The following is a 14,460-nucleotide window of genomic DNA, read 5'->3' as shown; positions in this document are numbered from 1 at the left end:
CCATTCCAAAACTGGTAAAAAAAAAACTTTCCTTGCATTTCCGATGCACTTAAAAATTCGGAAAAGAGGCGGAGGAGGAGAGAGCGGAAAAGAGAAGGATAGAGTTAGTGGAGGAGATCACAAGGTTGTGACTGAAGATTGAACTTTGTTGCTGCGATATACCAAGTAGGAGTGGTTGGGTTTTTATGGAAAGTGGTTTATTCATCACAGTTCTGTGTTGATGTGTGTTGTTACATTATGTTGTTGTCTCCTCATCAACATCATGTAGAATTTATTGGCCGAATCAACTCTACAGAGAGGAGCTCCTGGTGGGTGAATCAATGATCATTTGCCACCTCCCCAGCCGGCCGTTCTGACAGAGGATGGTCCGTTCCACTTTATTATATTAGAATAAAATGAAGTGCGAGTAGAGTGGCCGCTCCCCACGGCTACTGCAACTTTATACTTTTTATTTCCATATGAAGCAGAATGGCTAATGGACTGATCTTTATCTCTTACCACTACATATGTACCTGCATAGAGTGGCTATGGTGTATACATTAAATTTAACAATAGAGGCTATCCAGCGGATAACATTAATCTCATTATTCCTACAGAATAAATTATTAGTTTTTGTTTATGAATTACAAACATATTTTAATGTTATTGGGATGATGGTGCCACAACTCATTGATGGTTGCGTCATTCATCATGGAAACTTAATTTAATTTTTTTTGCTTTTTAAAATCACATTTTATCAGATCCTGAGCCAACAGTACCCACATTTCCGTTGTCATGAGCCTCATAGTGTCGGTAAATTTATTGAATGAGGATTAAGGCGATGTTTTCCAAAATATTCTTTACTTTTATCGAGTCTTCTTTTTATTTTTTTGCAGATCTAACTTTTCTCAACCACCAAATTTGCACCGGAAACGCCATTCAAACATTAAACCACTCATCTCAGGAATCTGCCAGTAAAATTGCTAGTCAACACATGTCAAGTTGACAAGTATTCAGATACTTGACTTCCAGTTCACTATCATAGATCCCTTTCTTAACTTTCCTATAGTATGGAGTCTTATAGTTTTGGAGGAAGCGGTCCAAATGGTAGATCATTTCTTTGCTTCGATGCCTGGTTGTTGTGGAAGTAGTAAAAGAAAGAAGAAAAAAAAAGGTCTGAAGATCGGAAGTAAAAGCGATAATTGCTGCAAGAAACTGATCTCTCTTCGAAGCTCAAAAGATTCTTTGTATCGGAAACTTATTCGCGAAGTGAAGCTGATTATTTGAAAAAAAAAAACATATTTCATCCATTATCAGAGGAGGTTGTTGATTCATCTGTTAGTTGTAGAAAATTTGACTTCCACTATGTTCCTGTTATACTATGAAGTCAGATAGTCTAGAGCAGGTACGGCAAACAAGTCGATTTCGAAACGATTGTTGATCCATCAAAGACGTCGAAGATCTTTACGTACTGATTCCCATACTGAAAATTCTTTGCCATTATCTTTGTCCGAATTTACACCAAATTATGATTCCTTGGTTAGAATCAGTCACACGCTCCTCATTCATTAATGGTGGAACAGTAAAATAAAATAAAAATCTGTATTTTCCTGTAATTACTTCTCAATTAATAAATATTAGATATTATGTTGATTTAATACCCTTTCCTCCATTATTACTTATTACAACTTAGTGTGCATTAAATATGAAGATTTTTTTAAGTAGATCGCGACAAATTTTTCAGAGAAAAAGTCGATCCTACTTAACCCTCTAATGCATGATTTTTTTTATTTCCTTCAAATTTATTTTTTTTAATATTATATTTTGATATAAAACAACGAAAAAATATTTAAAAAAATATTAGTCACTTGTAATTTTCAGGAAAGTGAAATTTATGTTATGTATCATATATGCAACATCATGTTAAAAAATTGTTTTTGTTGTAAAATGAGGATGGGATTATCAAATGTAAAATATATGGGAAAAAAGTTTATTGGTTATGATAATTATAAAAACAGTTTTTGTCTTTGTTGAAACAAAAATTTAAATTGCATTTCTTGCACTTTGCATAAGAATAACCCGTGCAACCAATTAATTTACATATATTTCGTTTCACATCCCATAAGGGCCAATGATCTAATTCATCTTTTCTGACGCTAGCTGGTGGTCTCGCTGATGCAGATTTTTTTCTCCTTAAAGTATCGTCCAGTGAAGGAGATGGCCTTCCTCTTTTAGGGGCCATGGATTTGCCTATTTTACACAAGGTCTCACCAAGTTCCTTTCTGTACTCTTTTTGCGACATACATTGCGTTCGGGCAATCAACTTCCTTGCTTAGCCTGTCAAATCGTCTAATTTTATCTTTCGGTTCTATGCTATAAATTGTGGACAGAAGATGTACTAATATAGTACTAACTTCAAGAAAAATTACGGAATTGATATTATCAGACATCAGTGTACAAAGTTAGAAGACATATTATCTCATAACATGATGTTGCATACTGTATATGCAACACGAATTATTTTCAATTTTTGGTCTAAGCAAAAATTGTTATCAAATTTATAAAGTAATAATAGATAAATACTAACCTTCCCAAGCACAGTAAAATTTTTAAAAATGTTAATTTTCAATAAAATAGGCACAAGAACGGTAATTTCTGCGCGGTCTTTACCACAGTCTACGTGTTGACTTTTTTTCACTTTTGGCTTTATTAGAAGGCTCATTACCTTCTAGAACCGACATAAACCTTATATAAACTGACACTAGACATGTTGTGGCATATATTCATCATATTTTAATTCAAATGAAATCCAAGAGAGTTCTCCGGCACAAAGCTAAAGATTATGTAGCAGATATGCAACACGATGCACTATAGGGTTATACAGAAGTTGGCCGCCATGGTCTAGAGTAAGACAGAAACATGCTGGAAGTAAATTCTTTACACCAAAAAGATGAATCAAGCACTGATGAAGGATAGAAATCCGAAAATTGGTCAGAACAAAAAAACAAGTTTATATTAAGGTTATAATAAGTGGACTAAACGTAAGGTGGTGGGGATAGAAATGCTACATATCTGTTAAAAGAAATGTTAAGATCATTTACAAGACTTAAAAAACAAAATATTACAATTTTAATTACTTAATAAATATTTTCTCAACTAGATAAAATACTTGTGAATGAGTAGTTAATAATATATAGTGTATAGATATTTTTAGAGATTTTTTTTTCCAGCGTTTTTCTTAAAGAAAGTAAAAAAGAGCTAGACATGCCGACAGAGGAGAGCAACGAGCGGTTTTGTCATTGTTAGGAGGCCAGCCGGAGCGGGTAAGAATGTGTAGCAGTCACGGCTAGTCACAGTGAATGAAGAAGGAGCTCCCCATCTGTTCAATGGAGCTAGCATTCATTCACTTATAAATGTTTGATATTTTTACCTGAAAATTTTTTACACATTCCTTGCACAATGAATGTGCTTAAATTTTCACTCGTACTGAACTGAACATTTCTTAGATTTTTATATTTTCTCATATTTCTGTGATTAAGAAGTATTGCGATCGTGTCAAATCGAGATATTCACTCTCTTTTTACTTCTTTATTTGAAATTTGAAACTGGAAGAACAAATCTCCGTTCCACAAGTAAATAGCGTTAACATGAGTGACTTGAAAGAGAGGTATCATCACTGAGTGGTAATGTTGGACAACATCGTTTAACTAGACGAATTAGGTTGTTTGAAAAGGATAATGAAAAGAGATGATGAATTTAGGGGTTTGGATGTCCAGAGAGATGAAGGATGTAGCTAACTGAGAAGAAGTCTTCGAAGATAGAAGATACCATTCGATGTTTAGGTAATAAATGGATTTGTAGGGGGAAAAGCATAGACCAATGGCTTTCAGAATTTTATCCTATTAAGGCTAAAGGTGAAATATAATTTTTAAAAAATGAGGCTGACTCTCAGATTGGTTTCAAGAGTATCTAATAGTTTAATTAACAGTTTTGATAATCTGTCTAGTAAGTGGTACCATTTTTTTCTTGAGTTCTTGTCTTTTGTGCTTTGTGGGTACAAAACAAAATCAACCGTTTCTTTATTTAGAGTAGAAAAAGATCGTATTATATCTGTAAGCGAAGTCTACTAGTATGTTATAGATTTACAGCTGGTCAAAGCTGGTTCGTCTAATCGTGAACCTTATTTCCATACTTAATAGTTTTTGACATTTTTTGATACTAACGTTTACTCTCAATTTGAAGAACTATTGCTTAAGAGATAGAAAATGTTGTTACAAGAGGTTGATGAACTTTATAGGTTCTGTACATGGACAGTAGATGGCTAAGTCATATGCGTAACTAAAGTTTATAGTCTGAGAATGAATGGGCATGTCAAGCAAGATCCATCTGAGACAGAGTGATATTGAGGTGTAATAATAATATAATATCTTTATCAAAATTTAAAAGAAAATAATCCAAACTTGGAAAAGAATATCAAAGAAAAGGTAATATTCTTGGTTATACACCATTAGAAGGAGCTGGCAATTAAAATTGTGTGAACCAATTGCGGACATTACTTCTAACTTAAAATTATATTTTAAACCAAACTAATGGATTACTCAATTCAAATTTACATAAATACCCAGAAGTAATTTTATTAGTACTAATAAAAGGGAACGTATAGGGTTTACTTTTGTGTCAAAATCAAAAAATTAAATTCTTGGACTAGGAAATAATATCTGTAATGCCGGGCCGTTTTAATAATTAATCAAAACTTTGATATCGGTACCATCTAAATAGTTGAATAATTCAATTCGTGTAAGGAAAGGTTTACCATTTAAGTGGTTCTCTTTTAGTACGTATTGGACAGATTGTAATGAAGTGATAGGTGTTCTCCTGTTGTAAAAGGCTGCAAAGAGAACAAAAATGTGGTTTGTATATTGTGTAAACCAGTGGTGGGCAAACTTTTTTAATGGGGGGGGCCACAAAGTTTAAGAAATTCTAGAGGAGGGCCAGAATTATAGAAAAAATGCATTTTGTGTTAAAGCTTTTAATCATAATATTATAAAAACATTACAGCATTACACACTTGTGTAACTACGCGGCTAGTTTAGCTTCACCTATAGGTTATGCATCTATTATTCTACTAAGTAGAATGTACTTTATACTTCTCGACCGTCAAAACGTAATTATAGCGGGCCATATACTATCCATGTCGATGGACCCTCGGCGGGCCGGATTAAATACTTTCGCGGGCCGGAGTTGGCCCGCGGGCCGTACTTTGCCCATCACAAACACAAGCCCAAAAGCGGAAAAACACGATCACAGTACTTACCACATATTAGAAGTAAGAGAAAATGAAATTGGTATAAACTAAAATAGTTACTGTTAACAATTTAAGATGCAACAATATTATCTGTTTAACACCAGACTTTCATCGGAAGTACAAGAAAAGAATCTATGTGCTAAGAGATGAATAACATTGTGTAAATATATTTAGATAACGATATACCATAATCCAATTCAGGTGGCTAGAAAAAGGGGTTATAATCCCTGGGGATGTTGATGTAAACTGAATATAACATGTGTAAGCCTCCCATTGAATATCTCTAATCCGAGATACATCCACCTCTATAAAAATCACGCGTTATCTCTATGTACCAGTTGGTGAATGTTTTTTTTTTTAACCAAGTATAATCAAAAGAGGGTGAGATCTAAGAGATATTGTACCCATCCCCATGGCCAGGGAGATCGTCCAAGGGTATACGAACAGACATACACAGATAGTCCTCTCTCTTTTCTCTCCTTTTTAACAAAACCGCTGGAGTATCTCTAATGCTATTATCTCGAGTGTTGGCCTATTGTCAGCAAGGAAGGGGGATGATAATTGATTTGAACTGCCGGCATGATTGTTCTCTAGTGACAAGACATATCGCAACATACGCTCGGATTCGTCAACAAATCTTCTTTGGACAAAAAAGAGGTCCAACAAATGTAATTGTTTGTTCACGCCAAGGAAGTTATTTTTATTTTATTTTTTACATGAAATATTGTTAACCCAAAAATACAAAATTTTGTCTACTTTTATTTAAATAAATGCAATTTTTTTTTTATTTAAATAATAAATAATGCTGAAGATAAGATGTGCATCTAAAAATTGCCGTTCAAGTAAAGGGAATCATTATACATTTCTTCTACAAGACCTTACGTTCAGTAATAACTTCAACTATCTTACAGCAGAAGTCTAGCGACATTTCCATAGAATTACAGTGAGTATATTAAATCAATTAAAGAAATCTCAACGGCTGCAACAATTAAAGTATTGAGTTTCAGATAAATCCCTGAACGCACAGCGATAAATCAGCTGAAATAAAAGCCGATGAAGGAATTGCAGTATCTCCTTCTAAAGTGCTTATTGCTCCATTAAGAAGCAATGAGCGATAGAATGTTTACGATAAGTAGCCGAGGTAAAGGTATACTTGCAGTTCCGACTATTTCTGTGAATAAGCTTTAGTCCATAATTTAGGAAAAAGTGGCTGATTAAGTAAATTCAACGGGTGTAAGAACAGGAATGCAAAATTTAGGACAAAATTCAAAAATACGTTTCCAGTTATATTTTTATACTCTTTGGAATTTGTGATAATTTTAGAGAGAACACATAACGCTTGAACCAGAAATTTTACAAAAAGACAAATCTATTTATTATGCAACTTGCAGTCAACTCATTTGGTTAAATGAAAGCGGTGGTAATAACAAAATTAGGCTCTTTTAAAAGCAGTTCTTCCCCCTCAAAAAATACTTCTTAAATTGAAATCTTAAAACCCACCTACCCAGTCAGATAAAAGGATTATGGTTAGAATCAGATTCTCGAAGAGAACGATGTAAATTGTAATGGAGCCTTCTTATTCGTAGAAGTCTAAATCTGTAATAGAATAGAATAGAATAGAATAGAAAAGAAATTTATTATTCTGGGACAATTGTCCCCTAAGAATAAACACAGGTACAATTAGAGGCCTTAATAGTTTGGCCTGTGATTATACAGAAATTAAATAAATAAATAAATATTTACAAAAGTGAAAATATAATAAGTAAAAATGAAAGTAAAAATAAAATAATAAAACAGCAGAAATTAAAGAAATAAATTAAAACAATTAGAATTTCGGAGGAAGCTGAATAGAAAGGAGATAACTGAATAGACGGGATTTAAAAATGGATAGGGTAGGAGCATGGTGGACAGATGAAGGCAAGGAGTTCCAGAGAGAGGTAGCACGTATGAGGAAGGACTTGTCAAAGGATGAGGTACGGTGAGAGGGAATATAGAGATCAGATGAGCGAGATCTAGAGTTACGGGAATGGAGGATTTAAACTTAAGGAGTTGAAAAATATAGGAAGGCCTTTGAGACTGGATGACTTGAAAAAGGAAAGAAGCCAAAAAATATTGGCGGCGATAGACAGGAAAAAGCCACTTCAACTCATCGTAGCAGTGCGAAATGCGAGAGTCTCTGGAAATGCTGAAAATAAATCTTATGAAGCAGTTCATAAGGCGCTTAAGCTTAGCTTCAATATCACCAGAAAGACCGCCATACACTAAACAACCATAGTCGAAATGGGGGAATATAAGAGAGGAAACTAGGAGTTGCCGGGTCTTAATTGGAAAAAGGTGACGGGAACTATTAAACTGCTTAAGGATATGGATGGAATGACGAGAGAAGGTAGCTCCGAATAAAGTAACGGAAAATTGTTTGATTGGATTACAGGGCTGGCTGAATAGGTCCAAATGTGGATGAGAATTTGAAACTGTACAAATTTAAAGCAAGAACTCCTCTCTAGCGTATGAAATCGATGATAAGCATCCAAGTTCTAAAGAAAGAACTGATCATAGTTTCCAATCTCAAAATCATCGTTTTTTTCCATTTCTGTGAAATTAGATGCCACGTTTTTATCAAAACTAGAAGACGAAAACATAAAGGAATGAGGAAGTGCCAGATCCAGGCATATTTGGCAAAAGTTTTAAGCATGAATGTTGAAGTATGAAAATGTGATACGAAGCCATAATTCTTCTTACAGCAGTAAGATAAACAAAAATAGAAAAGCACAAAATTTTTCGACCACAATCCAAAGATAAAATAAACAATAATATTAAGTCAATAGTTCTAGATAAGTTTGGTAGATTGTGATGTAGCTTTGTATCCACTCTAGCGAGGATAGCTTTTCTACAAGAAATAAATAAAAGAAGGTAGCTCCGAATAAAGTAACGGAAAATTGTTTGATTGGATTACAGGGCTGGCTGAATGGCAAGGCACGACGTAAAAAGGAACTGCGTATTGATTGCGGCGTTGTCGGCCGAGAGCAGCATGTGGCGGCCGCCCGCACCCGATTTTCCTGCCTTTTCCTATCTTGATGATGGTAATCTGATTACATTTTTCTTTAAGTGTAAAAGCTTTTCTTTCCTCCATCTACTATTCTACACAGTCACAAATAATGTTAAAATTATAACGTAGAATCAATGATAAAAGTAATAAAACAGGCGTGATCTAATATATTGATTAAAGGCATGATTTGATTGCATGATTTATAAATTGAGAAAAAAGAAAAAAGTACGGGTTATTCCAAATAAATTGAGCATAAAACTATCCGAAGATTAGTTGGCGCTCAGGATTTGTCTCTGGCTTTGAAACTGATTGCAAATAGTTCGATTCATTTAAAAGATACAGATATCTGTTACTGTTTCAATTCACTTTTGTTTACTTTCAGTAATATTTCTCATATAAATTACTTCTTAAATCGTTGTAAAAATGATTAATATTTTGACTTCCAAATTCTCTACACTTAACAGAATGAATCAATCTCTGATAATAGATGAAAATCCGAAACCGTCAGAAACAATTAAAGTATTAAAGTTATTAAAGTATTAAAGAATATTTATACGACATATAAATCAATGGACCGTTTCCAGCACAGGTGGACCCAGCCACTTTTATCAAAGTTGTATGATCGTAATTTCTGTTTTCTAATCAGTTAGAACTTTTAGGTGAAGTGATAAACTAACAAACGTGCGAACTATGCAGACATTTCCTAGCAAAATTACTCCGTAAGATAGGTGATGTCCATTTTTTGCGTCTCAAATCTCATTCTTCTTGACATCTTTGACATACAACTCTTCAGTACAAATTATTGCAAAAGCTACACTGCTCTTACACTTTTATAACTACTTTATACAGAATATCACATCTCTCAACATCCCTGAGATCTTCCACGCTAGCTGAACGGCCAGTGGCCACGAAATCTCCAGCAGTCCGGATTAAACTTTTTGGTATCTTATAGAAACTGGGTACACACCTAGTAAAACTTACCACATCGAATTTATTAATTGTGAACGTATCCACAGATTGTAAATTTTTTTAAATAAGTTAAATAAAAAATAAAAAGTTATGTACCTAAGAAATATTTAAGCTCTTGCTGAAACACTAACTGAATGTCGGCCTTTCATTAAATGTTTCGGACATTCATTCATACTCCAGAATTTTATTTAATCAAATCCGAGTGAGTACTTAGTTCGAAGTGGCGATTCGCATCAAAAGATATAAAAATTAATCTACAACGTTTGGAACAACAAGAACATGGCGAACTGCTCTTGAATATTAAAGATAAAATCAAAGAATGTTCACATCTGACGTGACAAAGTTTATGTATTGTCTCATACAGATTAGTTTACAAGAATGTATACGATCTCCCGTGAATAAGAAAAAATGGGCATAATTTGCATAAAAGTACTAACTGAAAATGTATTAAGAAAAAAGAGTTTTAACAGTGTTTCTTTAAAGCAACTCTGATAACATTTAATCTAAAAATGCGTACTGTAACCGATATTATCAAGCACAGCGGTTTTCTTTAAATAAGCAGGGACTTTCACATATTTCTTCTGTTATTATAATAAAAGTAACAATAATACTTCTTTAGGATTAAAATTAGGTACTACTGAATATGGAAACGAAGCTGAGTTTTTGAGAAGTGGCAGTGGCCAACGGCCGAGTTAATTCCTCTACTATAACCAATAAATAATACAAATGAAAAGACATACTTTACAATTACACACTAAACCAAGTTCAAAAAATAAATCGAATCACTAAAAATTACAAACGAAAATAATGAAAAAGAGAAAACAACCATCGCTATTTGTTAGCTAAACTATGCTCATATAATTTTTCCGAAACATTTAAAAAGTAATCGATTTAGAAGTTCAGGGAAATCTGGACAGTAAAGTGAAGCACAATTTCGTTCTTAGAAGGAAAGCTTTTGTCCAAATGCATACATATATGTTCAAAAATGGGCTAGTTTTCTCTCTAACCAGGAACGGTAACTTAAATGAAGTATTTAGTTTGGTTGACTTGTGCTAGCCAAAAAAGAACGGGAAATTTTAAGTCATTAAAAAAGTAGCCTCGATTATGAGCTATTTGTGTTCAGTAACCAACAATTCAGACAAAGTAATAACGTTCTATCAAGCCCACTATTACCGTGCATTCATCAGGATGAGCAGACTTGGTTTAGGAAGGCCAGGAAAGAGAACTGCTTCTGGACAAACTGAATAAAGATCAAAGCGGTGAGCTAGGCCAATATTTACACCACAATATTGCCTATAAAAAGTTCCTATGAGGTTCATTACAAGGAAAGCATTCAAACGGATTCAATTTTGAAGTTGTGAAGTAAGGTTTCAAAATTCAAAATTTGTCATGACATTTAAAGCCTTGAAACTTTTCTCACTTGACCGCCTTTTCTCAAACAGATTACGGACCTCAAAATTGAATCTTTGAATTCAACTCTTTCGACATCTTGGTTCTAAGATAAAATTCATCTGGGGAAAATATGAGCTCGATTCAAGGAGTGTGGAATGTTACATTAAACGCTATTGCATTACGATCAGATTGTGAGCGAAATGTTTCCTTTCATAGACTCCTTTTCCGAGTAAAGTTACAGGTTCAGGTCCTAACTACCGTAAGGAAACTGAGTAAAGTTAATTTTTATGAATTTTCCGAGCATCTGATAACATTTCTGTACCGTTAGTATTGTCTACTTTCAGTCTGGATCAATTTTTCAGTTGAAGTCGACCTGTTTTTTTCTGTTTGAGGTAGTAGTATTGTTAAGCCTTTACAGTTTGTCGGTTTTCATCATGTTTCTAATAGTTTTATAATTTCACGAGGACTCCCTTGAACTTTATTTTGCAATGCATGGAATTTAATCAGTGTGCAAGGAAGGATAAACCAAAAAGAAGTCTGAGTAAAGATGCATACACCGGGAATCTTGCGATTTTAAAGGACTCAGTCGGCCTACGAAAACATATTTAAAATTATTTTCAAAGAGATAGAAGCTCAGTCAGTTTTCTTTTAATTTACAATATGTCAAATTTGTATCTTTATTATATCATTAAAATTATCAAGTTTTTTCTTCCGCTTTAGTACAATAGTCTCGTAATTTCCTATTTTCTCATTAAAACGGCTGATTTACAGTCTTACAAAAAGTGGGTACATGCTCTAGAAATATCTTCCCATTAAGCATAACCTGAAGTGGTACAGGCAAATCAAATTGATTATAATATTTTCGTTTTTTCTGCCAGAATTGAGAATTTATAAGAAAATTTAACTTCCATTTTCACAATTTTATAGCAGAAAGATTGTTTAGTTTAATTTAAATGTATCTTTTTAAACAGCATGCGATCTATATTTCAATTGGATGATGGTTCAAAGTTTGATTTTAAGCTTCAGTACTTGTAGATTGTTGTTATATTGTGCAGTAATTGTAGATTGTATTAGTGTTTTAGAGTGGCTTAATAAAGTTAGGTTCATTGCAATCTATGGTGGCTCTCTTGTCAGTGAAGTGAAGTAAAGTGTCAGTGAAGTTGAGGTAGAGTTTACCGAGGAGTTCATTAAACATAAACAATTGCAATTCCTGTGCATATCCTGTATGCAGTATGTGTTGCAGTTGTCAATTGTTGTAACCGCAGGGATGCCGAGATTCCTGTAGAAATGGCTAATCTATTTCCAGCTCCGGAGAAGATATACAGTTTAATTGTGTCTTCTTAATAAAGAAAAAGTCCGGACTATCTTAGATTATGACTTATAATGTAACTTTGTTGCTGTAATCATTTACGGAAAAAGAACTTTTTTGATTTGCTTTTTTAAACCATATTAAATATTTATTAATCTTGAAATTAATATAAATGAAGATAACTAGCAACAACATAAAGGGCCGAGTTCATTTAAATAATTAGTAGGGCAAAGAACTCTTTTGAAGTTCTTTTTTTAAAAGCTCTATTTTATAAATAACCCTTATTAATAAAAGTAATTCAATCTTAGAAACACTTTGAAGTCGAAAATACTAATCTTTTCTATATTCTTACATTATTTATTACTCAAGTAAGATATTCTAATTAATAATCTAATCCAGTTTTGAAATTTAACTTTTGGGAAAAAGTGATTTCAAACGAAGATAATTTATTTAAAGGTAATCTTTATTGTTTTCATTGGGCAAATTAGAAGGGCAGTTAGCTGAATGTTAAGGGTGAAATAGTGAGCTCGTTTTGTGTAAGGTAATTAACATCGTTTAGCTTACAACCCAAATAGGTAGTCTTAGCTCAGTATGGGAATGTATCACTGGTAAGTTAAGATTAACAAGGAAACGGGGAAAAAATCTAGTTTTCTTGTTGCCAAAAAAAGACCACTTACGTAAGTTCTGAATTTATTAAATTACTTACAGGTGTAATATTCCATCATATTTTGATTGTAACGGTAGGCCGTCGTCAAATCCATGGCGGCCGGACTTAGAGCCAACATTAAGTTCAGATCCAGTTTGACTTAACTATTACAGGGCTGTCAAATTTGCTTTTTTTTTGCCTCTTTTCAAATTTTCATTGAAATTAAAAATTAAATAAATAAATAAAAATAAAACTAACTAACACGTGGAAGAATTTCCATAACGTTATACACGCGCGTGTATTTTCAATTCACTGAGACTAATCTTCCAAAAAAAACAAAAACAAAAACAAAAAAGCAAAAAAAGCAAACTATTTTTCCATTTTGATTTTTGATTGGACACCTTATTATTATTTTTTATTTGAAAAACGTGTTAAAAAAAAATTAAATAAATAGAAAACAAAACAAAATAAACCCACGGACTTTATTTTGGCCGAACACTGCACACTGAGCCGCGCGTACGATTTTCAAAACACTCCGACGATATACAGTCTTGTGATCGTTCCTGTGCACGCGAATAAAAGCCACCTTAGTATCTATCCGGTCTGATGATACGAGATTTTCTGACTATGTGTGTGTTTCATGACGACGCGTGCGTGTGTATGTATGTGTGTGTGAATGTGTGCGCGTGTGTTTACATCTCTCGACTTTACACGGCTGAGAAGGGAGGAGGACACACAGTGCTAGTTTCCCCTTGGTAAGAGTGAGATAGTGATGGTGGTGTAAGATAGGGCCTGAAGTGTGGAATTCCAAGGGGCGTATCCTCGACAGGCTAGTATATCCCTACCTCCTGACCAAAACCTCTCTACCTCCCACCCCTTATATAACACTCCGAAACCACCCCTATTTTTATACAAAGCTACCCTCTCTCTCCTACGGCTTTGGTGGAGGAAAAAGCCACTGTAACTCGGTCCGTCCCTTACTTTCATGCTGTGTTCTACGGTCGTGATTTTTAACACTTCACACCTTACGGGCTCTTAAATTGTGAAAAAAAGTTATCATACGCAATTATACGTTTTCTCTATTTGGTGATAATGTTTAATTATTAAATTTTATTTAAACTTCTTTTTTTTTATTAAAAAAAAAATCTATTTTTTAAAAAAAAGTAATTTATATGATTTAAGTAGTAAAATTTTCTTATTTTTCTCATCCTTTTTCACGAAATCTTACGAAACGAAATGCAAAAAAGAGGGCTGGTTTAGTAGTAAATGGTTGCGAGCGGTGATTGGCTGTAACAGGGGTGTAGGCGTGGCCAGTGTAGAGTTGGCACTCAACCCCTCTTACAACATAGGGGATATCCCTGGCCCAGTGCAAGCATTGTCGTCGGAGGTGTCAGTATATGGATACTGCGTACTCGCCGAGAACCTGGGTTTTAGTAAAAACCCATTTAGTATAAGAGACAGAGAGGTTTGATAAACTATCGCGTAAAATTATAACTTTTTCAGATAAAGATTTACCCCTCCACCACCAAAAAAATGGATAATGCGTAAAATATTTTTGAAAATACATGTTTAGATAACCACTGAAAAAAAATTTTCAGCCCAAGTTCTGAATGAGTTTTTGAGTGTACATATATAGGTACCCGTAAAGTCGTTTCATATTTCCGGTTTAGACACATCATTGGGTTATGTGATTCATTTTCCATATGTGATTTCATCTTGGAGGGTAAAATAATAATAATAATCAAACAACGATAACAATTAACCCTTTGCACACCTCAGACGAAATTCACCACTCAATGTATTGTAAAAACTTG

At 33.7% G+C, this 14,460-nt stretch overlaps 1 protein-coding gene and 1 long non-coding RNA gene across 14 annotated transcripts in view; both read right to left on the bottom strand.

Moving 5' to 3' along the window:
* The window catches only part of LOC141450889 (uncharacterized), a 500,259-nt gene that overhangs the window by 82,070 nt on the left and 403,729 nt on the right, over positions 1 to 14,460 (bottom strand). The gene's annotated exons all lie outside the window — the stretch shown is intronic.
* LOC141450870 (uncharacterized) overlaps positions 1 to 14,460 on the bottom strand; it is a 250,752-nt gene that overhangs the window by 72,246 nt on the left and 164,046 nt on the right. Inside the window, exon 1 of one of the 13 annotated variants that reach the window (XM_074121735.1) lies at positions 12,707 to 12,926. The exons of the other annotated variants lie outside the window; for them this stretch is intronic. Coding sequence (XP_073977836.1) covers positions 12,707 to 12,785 — 79 coding nt within the window. The 5' untranslated portion in view covers positions 12,786 to 12,926. Of the gene's footprint in view, positions 1 to 12,706; positions 12,927 to 14,460 lie in introns of those variants that run through there. 13 annotated transcript variants of the gene reach the window in all.

Source organism: Rhodnius prolixus, unplaced genomic scaffold (assembly GCF_049639745.1).
Source record: "Rhodnius prolixus isolate KJV_2025 unplaced genomic scaffold, Rpr scaffold_8, whole genome shotgun sequence".
Taxonomy (NCBI): Eukaryota; Metazoa; Arthropoda; class Insecta; order Hemiptera; family Reduviidae; genus Rhodnius; species Rhodnius prolixus.
This window is presented reverse-complemented; position numbering and strand designations above follow the sequence as displayed.